We start from the raw sequence: 20,612 nt of genomic DNA on the forward strand, positions 1-20,612 counted from the left end.
AATTAAACATAGAACCTTTGAATCAATCTTTTGACGAAGAAAAAAGATACAAAACAGCCTGCGTATGCATGCAATGACACAGTTGGCTATCTTAAAGTGATGCTCTTGAGCAAACCAAGGCTTAATGAGTCCAGAGAAGTTTAAAGCAAAGCTCGATCTTCATACAATGATGAATATGATGGAGTCTCAAGCCATTACACTGAAAACTTACAAGGTTGAACAGTTTGTGGACAAGAGCACTGGTTAGCTAGGCTACAAGCAAGAGACTAAGTTCACCTATACCAACAAGTATGAGAACTAGAAGCTAGGGTTTACCACCAAGTACCAAACCCAGGTGAAGTTCAAGGAGTTTGTTTATCCAAACAAGACTGGATCTTCATCATCCCAGTCCAACTACAACAATAAGAAAAATCACAACTCCATTTTGGGAAACTGATGAGAATAGCGTTTGCTACCGAGGAGTTTCCTAAGAAAAACAATTAATGTAAACGAAGTCAACACTTGAAGAATATGGTGTAAAGTTGACAGTCAGAGGTTAGTGAACTTGACTTCATCGTTGGAATAAGCAAGAAGGTTATCGATAGAATAATCACTGAAGATACATTCTAAAGATTCACACGAATATCCTCAGTGGAAACGAGTCCGAGAACATTGATTTGCTCCCACCAACTACCACCTACTAACAGTCGTCACCAATAGCACTTAATCGCTTCTTTAGCACGCATTTCGAATGTTTCGAGCAATTTCTAAGAGATATGACTCTGCCCGCCATTCCCAAAGAATGCACGCCGTAGAGTATCGTCATATGTTGAAAGTCGTCCAACAAATCAAACACATCACCGATAAGGCACAATCCCAACACAAATTATCTTTTTGCTTTTTTGTTTGGAATTTTATGTTTGGATCTGGTTATGAAAATGGAAAGACTGTAGAAATTTTTCCCTTTTTTGTTTCGATTTTTGCGGGATTTATGTTCGTAAATGGTAGATAAGAGGGGAGAAGCAAGGGCAGAGTTGCTAGAGGGGATCTCGGTTTAGATTCCTTCCCTCCGCTTCCTAATTTTAGCATGGGACCAGATAGCTCACATTTTACGACTAATCATCTAAAACAAAGAGCAAGCTAGGAATTTCAAATGCGTAATTTATAAGTGAATGACAAGGGACAAACGTACATCTGCTTCGACTTGAATTACTAGTTCCATTACATATGGATGTATAGGCTCGATCTGTGCAAAAGCAACTGAATCCAGAATTACTAGTACTGTTAAGACCACACCGTCCGCCTGAGTCCAGACATTTGTTGCATTCATCGTTGTCAATCTCCAATTGCAGTGAGAAACCCCCTTCCACCGCATTGGTGACAATTGTTTGACTGGGCTCAGTGGCGGCCTCTATAGCAAGAGCAGCTTCTGTATAAACAGGAACAATAACCTCATGTGTACAGCTCACAGAAAATGCCTGACCAACTGTCACCGGACATGTCAAATAGTAAACAAAGCTCACTGTATTGCTTATGTTGCGGGACTGCGTACTAGGAAGCGTTATGGCGGTAGGGCATTGGTAGCAAAACGTCATGTTTGTATAACCAGAAACATAATCAAACAGGGAGAAATTGAGGGTGGTGTTGACAAAAGTCCAAGGACAAATAGTATCCCAATAATCGTGCCTAGCAACCTTAACTGTTCGAGAGTTTGTTGTAATGTTCATTTGCATAATTCTATAGCTCACACCCGTCATGTTGAACACAGGGACGTTGTCTAGGCATTGAACCTCATATCCGGGTTGACCACTGTAACTAGCTCGGTTTACCCCCAAAAAGGGATAGTATATGCCTCCGACGCCACCACAATTGATATCGCTGCTGCAGTTTGTGAATTGTTGATCATTCTGGCATAGACTTAACTCGACGTTGATCGAAAGAAAGGAAGCGATCAAAAGAAATGGAAACAACGATTGGAGCAGAAAGAAATGCATGATGGATGTGGGGAGGAAAAGGCTCAGCAAAGAGACTGGAGCATCAAATGAAATGGGGAACTAGTAAAAGGAATAAGAGTCAGGTCTCTTGTTTCGTTTTAATATATAATTTGTTCCAACTTCCAAATCTTGAAATGTAGGCCCTTTGAAATATTCTAAAGCCCTGTTTGGCACACTGAATAAGGCACCAGATAATATTAATCATACATAGTACGGTTTTTGATGTCCTTTTGAATTAAATAGTTACTGGATTAAATAATCCGGGCCCAGCATTTATCCACTTGCTTATACCGTCCAAAACCACGGTTCAATTTAGTCAAGCTGAAGCTCTCTCCTTCCTCTCCAGACCTATTATGGGTCTCCAGACGCTCTCTCTTCTTCTCCAAATGCACTTTTGCTCTCTCGTCTGAATCCCAGGTTCGTCATCTCGAATTCTTCTTCTTCCTTTGAATCCCAGTTCGTCTTTTCATTTTTCTTGTTTTTCCCAGGTTCCGCCCCTCCCTCTGTTTTTACCCCTTCTCCTATTTTTCTTGCAATTTTCTTTCAATTGATTGAATCTAGTTATTGTTTTCTCTCTAATTATGCAATTGATTATGTAATTTTGTGTTTTAATTAGAATTTTCGAATTTTAGGGTTTGCTATTGGGGTCGAATTTGGGTTTGTTGTTGGTGTTGAACTTTAATTAGAATTTTAATGATTGGGTAGAGTGGGAGTGTGGAGGTTCACTCACACTTACCTAAACAAAACTTTGTCTCTGGCGTAGCTCCCGTTTCACTCGGCTCTCTCGCAGTCGCAACGCAACCATACGAACAACTGGGTAAGCCAATTTCTCTTCGCTCTTGTGCTCTTTCTCTCTCCATCAACGTGCATGCCCCGAAAATTAAATCCCAATAAATTCCTATTCTTCTCAGTTTTTGCATCACTCCCTCTCAGCTTTCATCCATTTTTTAATTTTTATGTGAATTTTACTTTTTATCTGGATATATATATGTGTGTGTGTGTGTGTAATTTCGGGCTAGGGTTTTCCATGTAGATAAAAATCGGAGTAAATTTAATGATATTTGGGCTATTTTTATTTGCATGCATTATTTGATTGGGTGTTGAAGTATTGCTTTGTTATGATTTCCTTTGGGTTTGGCATTCTGTTGATTGGGTGTTGAAGTATTGCTTTGTTATGATTTCCTTTTGGTCTGGCATTCTGTTGATTGGGTGTTGAAGTATTGCTTTGTTTTGGTTTCGTTTAGCAGTTGTGGTTTACTGAATAGAATTGTTGATTGGGTGTTGAAGTATTGCTCTGTTGATTGGGTGTTGAATAGAATTGTTCTGGTTTTGTCTAGCCAAGATGTTATCCTGGCTCGTTTGACTATGTTTCTCTGCTTGTTCTTATCCTTCCTGCTACTGTTTTTTTCTTGCTGCTGGTGTAGTTTTAATCAGCTGGTGTGGTTTTCTTCTGTTGCTCCTGGTGTGGTTAAGTTTTCTTCTGTCCGCCTGAGTTGCCTAGTTATCATTTCACCAAAGTTTTCAAGAAAAAGAACAAAAAAAATGCACATTGTTTTTTTCAGTTTGAAAAATATTAAATTTGTGGCTCATTTTGTGTGTAACTTTACACCGTGGTGAGGTTCAAACATTATTCCGCAATGGATCATATACGTCCTGGAACTTGGACAATGTAGTAATTTGAACATCAGCCACTCTTGTGCTTTCTCAAAAAAGCAAGGCACATACTTGTTGCCTTTTATTTTCTGAAGTTTATGAATCACATATAGACACATCTTGGTTTGTTAATCCCCGTGTATTCAATTAGCTAATTTGTGTTTTCCAGCATGTATATGTGTGTCAATGAATCTAGACATAATCTTCAATGTGAAATTTTTGCTGTTATTTCTTATGATCTTCTGTTATTTATGGTTGATTAGGCTCTTTCGAATGGGAAGCCTACTGTTGTCGAGTTCTATGCTGATTGGTGTGAATTATGCAAGGAATTAGCTCCAGATGTCGGTAAAGTTGAGCAGCAGTACAAGTATGATCTTCAAGTTATAACTTGTTATTGCTTATAATTGAATCTCTTTATAAACGCTTAAATATAGTGTGTGCCATTTTTGCTAGCCGACATTCACCTCTCCCAGACCCTGCGTAAAGCGGGAGCCTTGTGCATTGGGTACGACCTTTTTTACTTGTGATTCTCAATATCTGAGAGTGCCACAGTTTCTTCTTTAAATAATAGTAGATTCTTCATTATCCACCGATTCTTGTACGCAGGGATCATGTAAATTTTGTTATGCTGAATGTTGACAACACAAAGTGGGAACAAGAGCTTGATGAGTTTGGTGTTGAGGGTATTCCACACTTTGCATTCCTAGATAAAGCGGGAAATGAAGAGGGCAACGTAGTAGGCAGGCTTCCAGAAAAGTACTTGCTTGAGAATGTGGATGCTCTTGCCCGTGGAGAAGCCTCCATACCTCATGCTCGCGTAGTGGGGCAGTTTTCAAGTGCTGAAGCCAGAAAGGTTCACCAAGTTCCTGATCCAAGAAGTCACGGATAGGTGCTCACTAATTTTGGAGAATAACCCCTCATGTTACTTGGACAAGGTAACCGCAATTGACATTGGAAAACAACAACAAAATATTTTGTTAAAAGCAGAATGCATATCTTTTGTTAAAAGCTGCAACATATATATATTTTGGGTACTTGGTTGCTTCTTACTGAAAGCAAAGCAGCAGCATGCATGTATATTGGCTATCTGGATAAACTGTTTCTTACTGAAACCAATTTGCATTTGTATATTTTGTGAAATTGGATATGTGTTTGTATTAATCTATATAACCTAACGACCGTGGTTGTGTTTTGAATCTATTTTTATGTTATTGGAAAATATTTTGAATTTGATATATGGAATTTATTATTTTTCTTTGTTATTTGCAAATTTGAGTGATTTTCAATAGGTATAAATATGAGAAAAATTCAACAAATAAATAACGATTTGTCAAATTATTTTTTTCTTCCCTTTTCTTATCCGGTTCAGTACCCAACACAGTATAAATACTACGGTCATTAGTTTAATCCTGCACCAAACGCCCAATTAATTTAGTCAGTACTTTTTTATGATTATTTATCTTATCCGACAGAAATAGTCAGTATAGTTCGAGCTGCCAAACGAGGCATAAAATACGAAACAGTAGCTTTTTTTTTCTGCTATGTTTTTTTTTTCTTCTTATTTTTCTTCTTATTTTTCTGTCGTTCATATTTGAATTTCGACCAAAAATATGATATTTGAATTTCTTGTACACCGGCAATCCGAAGAAGCCGCGTACAAGTTCAATATTATTTCTGGTATGGTAAATGTGTGCCAAAGCCAAGGGACGACAGAGTCTAACTCTAGAAGCTATGTAGCAAAGTCAAAGGGATGAAGGAGTCAATGAAAGGTATCACCAAAAAGAGAAAATATCCGAAGAGAGTTGTTATTCTTACCTCAATGTCTTATCTTTCCATTCATCTTTTTATGAATTTTTTAATTACAAATTTGTCTATTTGTAAAATGACTAATAAAGACCTTGGTTACCCGCTTTTGCATTATTTTCTTTTTTTCTTTTTTTCTTTTTTTTTTATAAAAAAACAAAAAAGAAAAGTTTGGGCTCTCATGCTATGTTTAGACGATTTGTCTCCCTTAAAGTCTAACTCATCATTCCCATCTCTTTTCATTCAGAGAAAGCAAAAAGAATGAACTTAGAGGATGACGTTTCTATAGAAGAAGTAGATGATTATGTGACCGTTGAAGATGTAAAAGATGATTTCATGTGGGTCATCTTGATTTGTCGACATTGTCGACATCATACAATTGAAGCATAGCTCTGTGACCTTTTATTTCAATTTGCTTTAGTTTAGGGTGCAATTTGTTTCACGTTTTCCTATGAGAATTTCTGGAATTCGTTTTCATAAGGTTAGGTAATAATTCAAGTAAGGCATGTTTGTTGCAACTGACACTGATAATCGTCCAACTTGATGTGTTGTCTCCAAAACCTACACACAAATCCCCTTCTTAATTAGCACTATTTTCAACTTGATGTAATGCCCATTTATTTATATATGGTGGAATTCATTTGCAATAGGTAGATGAATCTGGTAATAATTCAGCATCTACACATATGGTGGATTGTACTAGTGAATTTACTACAAATAAGGTAATGTTGACTACGTAAATGATTTACGTATACTCTTGTATGTTTATTCATAATGTACAATTTTGGTATGTAGTTATTCAAGAGTAGTGAAGAATTAATACAATGGGCTCGAGAAGTTGGGAAGGTCATTGGTTTTGTTATTATGACTTTAAGATCCGATCAAGGTGGAAAAGATAACAGGAGCCCTAGACTTACATTGGGTTGTGAAAGGAATGGACAATATGTAAGTCAAATTCACGAAAAAGACATAAAGGAAGAGGATAGAAGTAATTCTGAAACGAAAATATGTGGATGCCCGTTTCAATTGAAAGTTAAAAAGCTAGCAACTGATGATGATTGGATATTGACGGTAGTTATTGGAGTGCATAATCACACAACAGCAGGACATTTGGAGGGTTATTCATTTGTTGGTAGATTATCATTTGAAGAGATTTCGTTATTGACTGATCTGTCTAAAAGTTTGGTGCAACTAAAGGAGATTTTGACTGCACTAAAACGAAGAGACAAACGAAATATATCCACACTGAGGACAATTTATATTGCATGTCAACTTTTGAGACTACACTGATGATGTTCATGTGTACATATTCAAGCAAGTCTCTAAGCTTAAGTAAGTTCTTTTTATTTTCTTTTAGTGTGTTTAATTATTTAATTAGATTTCTAGTCTAAAATATGGAAATACAAATTATTATCTTACTAAACTGAAAATCATACCATGTTTAAGCACTTTGAATGTTTATCATATAAACAATTGAACATTAACCAGGGTACCTCTGAGTTCAGCCTTAATTGCCTTATACCTACATTGTGAGTGAACATGTCAAGTTCCATGTGAAAATTTTATGTCTAGTTGTTATACCTGCATTGGAGTTTGAATGCTTGTCATACGAACAATTGAACGTTAACCAGGTACATTTGAGTTCAGCCTTTATGGCCTTATACTTGCAATGTGGTGAGTGAACATGTCGAGTTCCATGTGAAAGGTTTTGTGTCTTGTTGTTATACATGTATTGGAGTTTGTCTTAAAAGCCAATTTCGTAATATTGGATATTAAGTAACAACTTCATATTAATTAATAAATAAATGCGCAAGATCTACTCATTCATGAGCTTGGCTTTATATTATTGTAATAATATGCTATGAATGAGTCCATGAGACTTAAGGTATGGAAACAATGTCCTAAATGAAGTTTAGGCATGGAGACTTGTTTTCCATAATCACTTAGCCTTTAAATAAAGTTCCTTACCATTTGGTAAGTCAACTGGACATCAACTATTTGGAAAAGTTGATGTATATCGTATTAAGGATAGCATTGGTCTCGTGCTACGCATGTTAGAAACGTGATGGGTATAAACGTTACAAAGCTTCTGGTTGTATTATGCAAATACTTCTTAGACCTGAGGCATCAAGATATTTTATAGTTGTAGGTATGAACTTTGGTTACCTTAAGGCCTTAATGAGATCGCAAGGCTCGATAGTGTGATATTCAGTTCATTCATATGTATAAGTGTGAAGATCCATCGAAGCCACATTCTGGTAATTGTTCAACAAAATGAGATATCCCTTGAAGCCACTTAAAGATCCATCTCATGAATCTTTGACTGAAGCACTTGTTAATTAAGATATGTTTGTAAGAACTGCTTCAACATGTGATCGTAGATTACTACATGTGATTTGACACATATCCATGTCATTAAATCTTGATCGGGATATGGATGATATAAGAATCGACTTGCATTGTAACTAAATCAAGGTTTGGAAAAGTATCATGATTTGTTTGAGAATACTTCTACTAATCCAGGTAGCCATGACATGTTGTTAGATGTCACTCATAGTTTGTGGAGTTAAATAAAGGGGTGTGATATCCATACACCCATTTTTAGTTCTCCCACACATTTTTGGTTTTCGGCTGTCGAATAGGATGAATTGAAGAAGATCAACGGACAAAAATTAACAAGGGGTGTGTAATAAGTAAAAAGTGGTGTGTGGATAGCACATCCCTAAATAAATTGGTTGATTAGTTTCACTGCCGACTTTAGTTAGAACCTAAGAGGTCATACACATATGTTAAGTTTTAGTAAAGTTATATATAGATGATGATAAGGTATAAATTATCAATTGTATTGGATTAATTATTTGAGAATATTGGACATGATTTCAGTTAAATAGGTTGTGGGCTTTGTTTAATTAAAAGGGGCCAAGCCACAAATTCAAAGTTGGTAAGTGGTGGGCTTGGAGCATGGCATAAAGCATGAGGCATCGAACCCTAGGGGAGGTGCGGCATAGGGGTTCAACAAGGAGTCTAAAAACACTCATTTTGTTTCCCTCATACATAAAATGCAAAAGTTGTTAGTTTTGTCCCTAGGGGAAAAGAGAGAAAAACCCTAAGCCAAAACACCTTGTATGCCACCCATTCTATATTGATCCAAGTGATATATATTGCTAGCACATCAAATCGATCACTGCATCATCCATTGCTAGTTTTATCAGTGTGGATACGCTTAGAGGCTCAACACTTAGGGAGTTTTGCGTGGTCAATCATGAAGAGGAAGATTGCAAGCATAAAGATGATCCAATCAAGCGGCATGCACGTGGCTAGAGATTCAAGTAAGCTAATATCGACGACTTCTTAATTTGTTGCTTTATCAATTACAACCAACCAGATATATAATTGGGGTAAAAAAATTGTATGTTATTTGTTATTTTTCGCTCCGTATTAATTATTCAAATTAAATTTAATATGCCCGGAAACCTAATAGTGGTATCTGAGCTAGGTTGTAATCCATAATTGTATAATTTGTTTCATTGTTATGGTGAATTTAATTATTAGGGTTCATGTTGTTCTTGAATGGTCCTTTATAATATGAAAGGAGTGTTGATGCACAAAACCGGAGGTCTTGAAACAACGTAAATCTGATCGTGAATCTGCAAGAAAGTAAAGAACACAAGATGTATCGTGGTTTACCCTAATGTTTGGGTTACGTCCACACTGATTATTGTATTTCTCTGAGATGTTGAAGAGGGAGAGAGGGAGAGAGAGCTTCCTTATGTGAGGATGAGCTTCTCTGAATCTGAGAGGGGATGTAAGGCCTCCCTAATTGTGAGGGTGAGGGGTCTTTTTATAGAATAAGGGCTCCTCACTTATTACATATTTGCCCCTTCCTTTATAACATAATTACATTTGAGTCCCCTGAGTATTTATACGAGATCTAAATACGGAGACCCTGAGTATGGTACAAACAGTAGTCCCCAAAGTCTTCAGTCAAGAGAGTATTTTGGCTGGAGATTTGAAATTCAGTCCATGTGTGGGCCGAAGTAACTAGATGTCGTCTAAAACTGATACTCGATATAAGGCGGTGTTCAATCTGAAATGATGCTCAACTAGAAGTAGCATATGCTGCGAGGCTGCTTGGCTCGTGGCTAATGTTGCCTTGGTTGGCTCGGCTTGTGGCGTTTGAAGGTGAGGGAGTTCCTTTTATAGAATAAGGGCTCGCTCCTCAATACATAAATGATGGGCTAGAGTTGATGCTCACGGCGAGGCGGTTGCTCAGTAGGCGGCGATACTCTCTAATGGTGGTGAGGGAGTCCCCTTTATAAAATAAGGGCTCGCTCCTCAGTACATGAATAATGGGTGCTCTCTAATGAAAGTGAGGAAGTCCCTTTTATAGAATAAGGGCTCGCTCCTTAATACATAAATAATGGGCTAAGTCTCCCAAGTATTTTTCATGAGGCCTAGTTGAGGCCCAATATATGGTACATAATGTAGTCTCCCAAGTCTTCGGTCAATAGAGTCTGTTGGCTGGGGACTTCAAATTGAATCCATGTATGGGCCAAAGTGGCGGTTGTTCGGAGGTGGTATTTGTATACCTTGCACTGAAGCTTTATAAGTGAAGCTTTGTAAGTGAAGCTTTGCAAGTGAAGCTTTGCAAGTGAAGCTTTGAAGCTGGAGCTCTGTAAATGAAGCTTTTGAAACTAGAGCTTTTGTAAATGATGCTTTTGAAGCTAAAGCTTGTAAATGAAACTTTTGAAGCTAAAGCTTTTGTAAATGAAGCTTTTGAAGCTACAGCTCTGTAAATGAAGCTTTTGAAGCTGATTGACATGAGTGATGCTCATGAATGTTTATGTTGATTGACATGAGTGATGCTCATGGATGTTGACATGAGTGATGCTCATGGATGTTGTCATGAGTGATGTTCATGAATGTTAACATAAGTGATGCTCATGAATGTTGACATGAATGAAAGTCATGAATGTTTATGTATGATTGCCATTAGTGATGCTCATGAATGTTTATGTATGAATGACATGAGTAATGCTCATGTATAATTTGGAGTACTGGGCGTACTTTTAATCACCTGGTTGGTGGCATGAAGGAAAGTACGGGTTGTACGTTTCATCACCTGGTTGGTGGCATGAATGGCTAGTTGCCAAATGATATTAGAGTACGGGTTGTACATTTCATCACCTGGTTGGTGGTAATAGCGGCAGGTTGCCGAATAATTCTGGAGTACTAGCGTACTTTTGATTACTTGGTTGGTGATAATAGCGGCAGGTTGCAGAATAATTTTTGGAGTACTGGGCGTACTTTTGGTCACCTGGTTGGTGATAATAGAGGGCCTGGCTCTTTTGGGCATATGGGCCTTCGCCCTCCACATGACATTGTAGCCCATTATTTTGGGCTTGCCTTTTTTTTTTGTTTTTTGTTTTTTTTACACTCTGATGAGGTTTATACATATATCTCCGAAAGATAAGAAAAATAAATTACATCATACACAAACCAGAAAAGTAAATCACATCATTCTGGTGGGGTGTTTATTCCTTGCTTTTGCTTTTTGCTTTTGCTTTTTGCTTTTGTTTTTTCTTTTGTTTTTGTTTTTGTTTCCCACTGCTTTTCTATTTCTGAAATATTCTTTTCCCTTTTGCAGATGGCAGACAAGAAATATTGTGGAGTGTCTCTTTTCCTTTTCTGCTTTTGCTGACAAAAGCAGTGGAGGAGTGGGGGCAACAATGCTTGCAGGTTCAACTTTGTACATGGCATGTGGTGGAAAGCCTGGGACAGGTGGGGTGGGAAATCTCTGCGTCGGAGCAGCCAACTACTGCATTGGAAAACATGGTGCTCCTGGAGTTGATGCGTCCGGAGCACGCTGATGGTGAGAGAGAGGGTGGTGCCAGTACGAAGCGTCTGGAAGAGGTGGCGAACTAGGAGGTCATGCATGTGCAGGAGCTGGTGGATGAGGTGGTAGTACTGAAGATGGGAAATGGTAGGGAAGATGATGCTTTGGCAGCCACATGTGCATCATGGATTGGTCCATGGTGGGGTGACCCCACACATGTAAGGGTCTGATTAACCGGTGGTAGTGCTGAGTGTGATGCGCAGCAACAACTCACACTTCCTCGTTTTGAGGAGCACAGCGCCGACGAAGTTACCGTCCACGAACGGATCCGACTGTGAAACTGAAGCCTTTCAAGAAAGATACCAACCACATCTCTCTTGCTTGAAACTCAAAGCAGTATGATTTAGCATCTCTTGCTTGAAACTGAAGCCTTTCAAGAAAGACACCAACCACATCTCTCCTTTAGAAACTCCACAAGCTTCTTTTCAGAACTTGGCCAAAAGAATCGTGAGGCTGTTAATGAGAAGGCTTTTGTTTGCAATGTAATGTTTGCAGATGCAGCTTTCCTGGGATTACCTAAAGCATGACTATCTGAGACCTGAGTTTCTTCTGATAATATTGCAGCAAGTTTGGAAGCAGCAGATGCAGCAAACTCCCCGTGCATATAGTAATTTATGTATGCCTGAGGTTTATAAAAAGCCTCCATGCATGCATGCTCATTGTGACAATTGTTGATGTTCCATGAGGTGCATGTACTACGAGGTATTGCAATTGAGCTTTGGTAGGTCAGATGAGATAGATCAGCCAGCTAGCTACCAATAGCAGTTGGTACAGAGAATTCCATTTTCTGCCTTGTAGATCTAGTCTTTGACGGCAACTAGGACCCCAGCCAAGGGACCCAACTCCTCATTCCTCTGAATCTTCTCGTCGAGCTCGCGAGTTTGGGCGAGGAATGAGTCGGAGACGTGGAGGAAAGAACGGAGGAGCTGCATAAGCTCTTTCGCCGAAAGTATGATATAACAGAAGATATCGACGGGCTGTGAGGATTTGGGAGTAGGGAAGTAGGTTGTGGGATCGGTGAAAGTGATGATAGGTGAGAGCCGCGGACACCAATTGGTCTCGAGGGCGACGTTAGGCTGGGGGCTTGAGGAGCTCCCAATTAATGGTGCTGAGAAGAAACATTGGTGCAGCCCTTAAAAGGAACACGTGGTTGATGACTCATGGAATGCAGGACCATGTGGCAGTTCATGATAAGCTGACTGACGCATCAAGATGATGTGTCCTACGTTTCATATGACCAGGTGGAGAATTCTGCTCCTTTCACATGTCCAAGATGTCCAACGATTGTTCTGCATGAAGCCCATTTAAGGCTGATTTAAGTTCCCAACGCAGCACAACAAACAAAGCCACCACCCTCACCACTGACCAAGAGAGGATCTTGGGACTACTGGAGGTCGTCGATCAGGTGTATCCTTCTGTGCTCGGAACTTAAGCTTGTGCATGGCGGAGTAGGTGGTGGCAGCTGAGAAAGAAGAAGCATAAAAGGGCAGAGGAGACCTTTAGAGTTTTGGTTCTCATATTTTCCGCTTTTGGCTTGCTAGGTTTTTGCAGATTCACGGCAGAGGTGAGAAATTGAGAGAGAACCAACATAACTTTTCGTGTCGATTCCTACAGAAGGCGTCAAATGTTGATGCACAAAACTGGAGGGGTCTTGGAACAACGTAAATCCGACCGCGAATCTGCAAATAATTTATGTAACACAAGATGTATCGTCGTTCACCCAAAGGTTTGGGCTACGTCCACACTGATTACGTATTTATCTGAGGGAAAGAGAGCTCTAAGATGAGAGCTTTGAGAGGGGGTGAGAGGGCCTAGGAATTGGCCTCTCTAATTGTGAGGGTGAATGATCCTTTTATAGAATAAGGACTCCTCACTTATTACATATTTGCCCTTTCCTTTATCACATAATTACATTTAAGTCCCCTGAGTATTTGTACGAAATCTAAATACAAGGCCCTAAATATGGTATAAACAAAAGGAGAACAATTTTTTTTTTGTATTAGCTTAATGTATATATGGAAAGTATCAGACAAATATAATCATGAATTTAATTTAGAATTTTCAAATTTAGTTTAAACATTGGGAAGTAAGCATGTAAATATAATAGAAGTAAAACCCCCAAGACAACAATTTTTTAGAAGGAACCCAATGAGCATTACCTAAAGTAGCAAGAAACTGGCAGCCTGATTAGGTACAAATATATGAAGTCAGACGAATTAAACTCGAACTCGATTGCACCACCATGTTTGTAAATTTTCTCTTTTTTGTAGTAGTCTTATCTTTGCCCCTTTGGTTCTCATCAAGAAATTCTATTCTTTGGTTGATAATAACTACAACTGTGAAGTTGGAACGGGTGGGAAATTTTTAGTTTCTACAGATGAAATTGAGTTAAGTATAATAATGATATTAATCCTCTTAAATAATCAAAACAGTAAACTCGCTCTGATAGCATTGATAGAAAAGATGATACTACATGATCAGAAAGTTGATGTCGCAAGATTATCGATCAGTGCAACTTCACCGCTGCTTATTGCCTTGGGGGTAGGCAACCCAATTCACTCTAGCCCACTCGGGCAATTGGAGCCAAGGAGAGCTCGATGGAGAAGTTAGGCAATAATTGCATAGTCTAGTGCCCTGCCTATGTGATGTCATCCACAATTTCAATTATTAAAACATTATAAAAAAAACTAATTAAAAATGTAAAAAATTATAATTTTTTTTCTCTAAATACATAACCATATTCTTCCACTTTATACTACATTTCAACATTTTCAAATACTTTTAACTGATCTTTTATTATTATCTAAAATTAAAAATAAAGTCATCTTTTATTATTTTATAAAATTAAAGATACTAATATTTTAATACGAATTGCCTTGGCTATTCAGGTTGAAATGCATTTGGACAGTTACTGTTCATTTAAGAGAATTGAGTTGCCTATTGCTTAGGGGGGCTTCCTACACTAAAAGTGCTCTCATAGTGGTGTCTTGGATATGTGTTAGAGAAAGGATAAAATTGTTCCAACAGGATCCTCTTTGGATCCTTTTGGTGAGGATCCTTTCTGGATCTTTTTGGTGAGGATCCTAGAGATCCGTAAATCGTGTCCGTTCATCGTACATCGTGTGGTCAGTTTTTGTCATGTACTTGTATTTAATTTTAAATAAAAATATTTAAAATGATTTCTGACATGATGTACGATGAACGGATATGATTCATGGATCACTGGAATCCTCACAAAGAGGTTTCGGCGAGGATCTGGATTCAAAATTGTTGAGCATTGAATGGATTCCTGTGACAATGTCATGGATCTTATTGGACTTCTTCATGAGCAATAATAAGTTCTCGCGCAGGATATAACTGTTAGTTATATCAAACCAGACGTTTTATGCAAAAGGATCCCCATTTTTTTCAAAAATGGGTATTAGGTGTGAGGCACACTCCACATCAAACTTCAATGATCTGAACCGTCTATTTTGTAAGTCTCGATTAAGAGATCATCCTTGCAAAAATTCAATTCAATCAGAAACCATTGCTTATTTAATTATCAAGATAAAATTTCATTATTGCTTATATAACAAAGTATTCGTTAATTTTTTTTTGAACCCAATTAGACGTCTTAAATATTTCCGATTTGGCTAATATTTTGCAAGGATAATCTATGAGGTGCAACTCGAAAAATAGACAACTCGGATCGTTAAAGTTTGATGTGGTGTGGACTCCACAATTAATTCCTATTTTTATAAAAAAAATAGAGATCTCTTCCCTTAAAATCTCCGGCATGAGACATCATTTTAATAATATTATTATTATTTACTTATTAACTAGTGTATATTATATACTTAAATCATGCGTATGTTGGTACACCGTTGTTATGGCGTACCTTCACACATGATTACACTAGTTCCGAAAACCATGTGGTTATAAATTCCAACATCATAAATAAGGAGAAATTTTTTATTGTGACCGGAACACGGGTGTTTTTATATAAGTAGTGAAAAATTTTATTTTTTACACTATTTGTATAATAACATGTAATATACTACTCATTATACCAATCACATTGAAAAATCTCTCAGAAATAAGAGGCGGTGATTCAGAAAAAGCAGTGATGTAACTTTTGCTTTCTTCGAGCGTGTCGAAATGGCAGCAGAAAGGGTCTCTATATATAGAGCTACAAAGTAATCTGCAAGTTGGCAGAAGAAAAGGAAATGCATACGGGTAAAAACTCAAAAGGTTTAAGCTACATGCCTACCGACAGGGAAGAACAGAAAGTCTTCTTCAACAGAAGTTCCAAATCATAATGAAGGCCAGCCATTCATTACTCATTCATGAGTAATATCAAGAAACTAAATGTGTAGACTAAATTTTATAAACTAAATAACATGAAAATTGATAAATTGATAATGTAACTACTACTTAAGCGTTGATTAAGGTGACACATTATTTAGTTTTACAAACTTAGTCTACAAGTTTAGTCTAGCATTACTCTTTCATTCATTCTATAACATTTAAAAAAGTATGGTGGGAGCTAGTCTTCTCATATAAAAGAACTTGACAGAGGTTACTGGGGTTTGCAGACTTGCACTTGCAGGCACAGCAATTACACATTTTGATTTCACTTTCAAATGAGAAAACAAAAGGTTGATATTGACATATTTTCATGTGTAAACAACAGGAAACAAGAGAAACAAGTAAAAGGAGACTAAGACACGAACCCATCACCCAAAGGTTCATGTTACATGTGAGTCCTACAAGGCAACAGCTACCTTTTTTGACAACAAACAAAGCATATGTTTGAATTAATTCAGCTAAGAGCATAGGATGATATTATGAAATGGTCAAGAACCAATATCATTGACAATCGCATTCAGCTTTCTTTCCACCACTTCAGAACAGATTTTCCCCATCATATGGTAGAAGGCCAACAGATCAGACAATTGCTCCATTGACATTTTCCCCATCACATTCCTTGCCAGTCTTTCTCTCTCCTCATTCAACTTCAATCTCTGTTTGTAGGAACCTGCATTTCTCACTGTTGCCCCCATTTGCTTCAGTCTATTCTCCTGCTGTAAGCTCAGTGCTGTGTTCGACTGCAGATAAGACAAAAACAACACTTTAGTATAAAAATAAAACACATTAGTATAAAAATAAAACACATTAATATCAAATTAAAGTTTCCTAATGTAAATAGCACACCTGAGTCTCGTTCTTTCGGTCACTTGATAACCAAGTATCCGTGTGCACCCACCCTTGGATTGATATATATATATATATCAAGGTTGGAGTATAAAACACTAAAAGCACATCTATTTTCTCCACCGTTAATATTGTATTTCACGAATAAGTGACCATGCATTCTTTGGTCACCTGTGAAAAAAGTTAAAAAGAATAATATCAAAAAGTTGGTAATCTATCAGAAATTAACCTCAAGGAATTCTGCTCCAGCTTCAAGTTCAGATTCTTTGATTGGATGGAGACCACCTCCTAGGCCTCCTGTGTATATGTTTCTTGCAATTGAGAAGCTTCTAAGAATTTTCTCTCTCTTTTTCTCCATTTCCCCATCCAGCTTCAAAGATTGTGGTAGTACTGAAGCTGAGCTATTAAGCTTATTCTTGTAAGCAATTGCTGCCTTCACAAATTCCTACAAAGTCCCCTAAATTTACATTAATTCCCCATTAATCCATACTTTTTGATAACTATATATTCTATACACAAACAAAAAAGGTTATTGAAAAAATTAAGTAGCTAAGAGACCTGATAAGCAGATGGGCAACCAGGGTAATCAAACTCATCAGAATCTGGTCCCCTCATTCTCTCTGGATGAAACTGTAATCCCATGATAAACTTACCTTCCTTAGGATTATAAGCGTCTGGATCGTAAAACCCTTCAATCAAACCATCTGGTGCAAATGCCATTGGCACAAATCTCTGTGCCAATTTCTTAACACCTTGATGGTGATAGCTGTTAACCCTAATCTGCATCTTCCCTTCTCCTGCTTCCATAGACTCCTTAAACCAATGGTGCAAAGGAGTCTTCTCCACCACATTCACCACATGCCTATGCCCATCATAGTCTTCATAATTTATATGCTGCACATACACACCATTTTTTCGATCATCGAATTTGCTGTGCTTTTTCGAGAGCTCTCTCTCGATGTCTTGGTAAAGGGTTCCTCCACATGCCACATTCAAGACCTGTGAGCCTCTGCATATTCCCAAGTAGGGTATGTTCCGTTCGAGGCAGAGCTTCGCCAGCCTCAGTTCGATCGAGTCTTTTTCTTTGTCGATGGCTGTGTCGCTTGCATGGAGCTTCCTGATTTCTTCCAAATCTTCGGGTGAAAGACCTGAGACGTCAACCTCTGATTCATAGAGAGACGGGTCGATGTCTTCTCCTTCGCAGAGGAGGACTCCATGGATGGGCTCGAAGCTATCCAATAACATGTGCACCCCATTCACTCGGGGCACGATTACTGGTACTGCTCCATAACCTACTATAAGATCAAGATGGTATTCACCTAAAATCACATACAAACGATTAATTATCAGTAAAACAATGCATTAGGAATTTAAGATTAGAATAAAAGCGTTAAAGAAATTGGTGTGTTGGCCTCGTGTATAAGATTTTTGTTTCAACCCACTGCGTTTTCTGAGTTCAAACCCTTCTTCTTCCCTTAGTTACAGTAATACCGCTCGTAATAAAATGTTAAAAATTTATGAAGAAAAGAAGATGAAATTGTTGTTGTTATGGGAATTGAGAGCGTACCCACAAAATCTACGAACTTGTTCTTGCGAAGGGTACGTCGAGAGACGATGAGGACGCGAGGGAGGATAACGGAGAGATCAGAATCCATGGTGGTGGGTGCGCGATCAATGTAATTGTTGTTTCGTTGTCTTAATTAATTTAATTATTTTCGGGTTGGAAAAGAAGAAGACGAATAAGTAGAAGAAGTAAAGAGTCTGAATTACCAAAATTAGAGAAGAAGAGGATAAGAAAGCCAGAAAAGAGCGCTATTTAAAGAAATTGGAAGAAGGATTACGTGGTCTGGGCCGCATTCATCTCTACAGTTCCCAGGTCAGTTTATTGGAATTTATTTTTTCACAAACGATAGTGCCGATTAAATTGTTAGTTGTTGGAGAAAGAGAATCAGTACGAATCGAAGCCTCACCCATAGCATTTGTTGAACACTTTTAATAACACCAAATTGATCAATTAAATGAAAAATATTATTTCTATTCCTATATTTATACACATACAATTTACCTACTATCGTAATTGTATTTTGATACACCTATCATCATAATCAACCAAAAAAGGAAAATAAATAATTACATTATTTCCCAAATTTTGATAAATATAGAATATTCGTAAATAAATTACTATATGTTATCCAAATTCTTAACAAATTATTATACTGAGAAAAACTGCTTTTATTAGAATTTTAATAAATAATTTTCTTGTAAGTGGAGTGATTAATCTAGATTAGTATAGAATCTCGTATGCAATAAAAAGAAAATTAGTAGCTCAGTTCGTTGAGAGCATTTGCACTTGCACTCGAGGTCACGTGTTAGAATCTTTCCGTATAGTTTAAAGTAATTTAATGTAGATTATCATATTGTTTGTAAAAAGAACAATAAAAATATTATTGGAATAGAGAAGCATATCCGAAATTTTGCTAAATATAGGATGATTATGTAAAATAAGTTGTCAAGCATATCCTGGAATAAGTCTCACTCTTACGTATAAGAACTACGGCTGTCATTTTTCTGAACGGAATACCGAATTAAAAATTACAGAATCGAAATTGAAATTAGTGAAACCAAAATTTACCTAAATTGTAAATTACCGATCGGTAAGCAACAATAACTTGGTGGTTAAATCTTATCAAACCGAACCGAAATATTTTATTGTTATAATTTTAAATATCTAATATTATTAGGGTAATCTCAATCATTGGTTCATAAAGACAAACCATTTAGTCATCTCGCTTTTTTTTTTTTTTTTTTTTTTTTAATACTAACGACTCATTCTCTCTCTGCCTCTCGATTCACTCTCCGGCTCTCAGGTCTCAGCCATCATCAACACCCAACGACACATCTCAGTCTCCCTCTCTGTCCATCTCCTCTAACTTAAAAAGGTAAGATTCCAGTAATCTCAAAGCTATAAGTTTCGTACAGAACTATCATTTGTTTTATTAATTACAAGTGTCTTCTCCTTTTCACGTAAAACTGATGGCTTCCATCACTTGTAGGGTTTCCATAACATATTCGAATTTACTGAAGCGTTATTTCGTAAGAAATACAGTTTAACTGTTAGTATGTAACGTCTAAACTATCTATTAATAAAAAAATTCTTGTCAACCGAAAGAGTGAAAATATAATTTGATCTTGTATCACACTATAAAATCAAGGGTACTTATATAATTTTGCACAATTAAATTTTTTATTTAAACCTCGCCCACATCTCATCATAACATCTCTAATTTAAAATTTTAAAAACTCAAATTTTTTTCTCTGTTTCTTTCACAATTTCTCTCTTTTCCATATATATTTTTTTAAATTATTTTATTTTTGCACACATAATGTTTGAGCTTCATCTAGTATTTAATTAAGCGGACAGACTCAATTTGAATACTTCCACATGGCGGTTACACGTGACACGTACACTGTATAGTGAGTGGAAATCCAGCAACCAAACTTGAACAGTTCTCTCTTAATTTGGATGAATGAGAAATTCATGCATCGATCAACATTAAGAGTAACCAGCTAATTATAATAAAAACTAGCATATGTGCACACACAAAGTATATGAGAATTTTTTTTTATTTTTGTTTTTGAAATAGAAGAGAGGAAGAGAGTGATAAAGAATGTGGAAGTGGAAAGTTTTTATTTATTTTTTTTAATTAGAGATATGTTAGGATTACATGTAGGTGAGGCTTTGAAAAAATAAAAAAAACAGCAAAATTTGGTTGTGTGAAATTACATTTTTGCCCCATATTTCTTAATCATGTTCTGTTTTAATTAGAGGGTTAAACTAGTAATTTCATAGAATTTTGATTGACAATGAATGTTTTATTAATTAGTAGAGATAATATCCTACCACAAAATGCATGCATGGTGATAATATATATATATATATATATATATATAATATTTTATTTTATTCGGTTTTGCCACATCATTGCTGTCTGGGGAAGTTGGGACTTGAACACATGGAAATGCATGCAAGTCGTGGAAGCGTGAAGATCGAGTTAGAGGTGTTGATGAATGCCGGGAATGAAGGACTCTTA

The 20,612-nt window shown here is 37.0% G+C and overlaps 2 protein-coding genes across 2 annotated transcripts; one reads left to right on the top strand and one right to left on the bottom strand.

The window, feature by feature from the left end:
* Window positions 1-2,231: 2,231 nt before the first annotated feature.
* Window positions 2,232-4,859, top strand: LOC103405785 (thioredoxin-like protein HCF164, chloroplastic; the record flags this gene model as incomplete). The annotated part of the gene is made up of 4 exons (XM_070816493.1): window positions 2,232-2,390; window positions 2,737-2,790; window positions 3,890-3,993; window positions 4,233-4,859. Coding segments are annotated over 4 exons (600 nt in total), but the record flags the coding sequence as incomplete, so codon positions are not given.
* Window positions 4,860-15,910: 11,051 nt separating this feature from the next.
* Window positions 15,911-18,416, bottom strand: LOC103432281 (putative glutamine amidotransferase GAT1_2.1). The gene is made up of 4 exons (XM_008370466.4): window positions 18,089-18,416; window positions 17,080-17,840; window positions 16,751-16,966; window positions 15,911-16,415 (listed from the first exon to the last, which is right to left on the bottom strand). The coding sequence occupies exons 1-4, from the start codon at window positions 18,174-18,176 to the stop codon at window positions 16,164-16,166; spliced, it is 1,317 nt and encodes a 438-aa protein (XP_008368688.3). The 5' UTR covers window positions 18,177-18,416; the 3' UTR covers window positions 15,911-16,163.
* Window positions 18,417-20,612: the final 2,196 nt, after the last annotated feature.

This window comes from Malus domestica, chromosome 17 (genome assembly GCF_042453785.1).
Source record: "Malus domestica chromosome 17, GDT2T_hap1".
Classification (NCBI taxonomy): domain Eukaryota; kingdom Viridiplantae; phylum Streptophyta; class Magnoliopsida; order Rosales; family Rosaceae; genus Malus; species Malus domestica.

Coding starts and splice junctions, on each gene's coding strand:
- LOC103432281 (XM_008370466.4), bottom strand. CDS start 18,176: ATGGATTCTGATCTCTCCGTTATCCTCCCTCGCGTCCTCATCGTCTCT. Junction 16,967..17,079: donor GTTGCCCATCTGCTTATCAG/GTCTCTTAGCTA, acceptor GGGACTTTGTAG/GAATTTGTGAAGGCAGCAAT. Junction 16,416..16,750: donor CTGGAGCAGAATTCCTTGAG/GTTAATTTCTGA, acceptor TCTTATCTGCAG/TCGAACACAGCACTGAGCTT.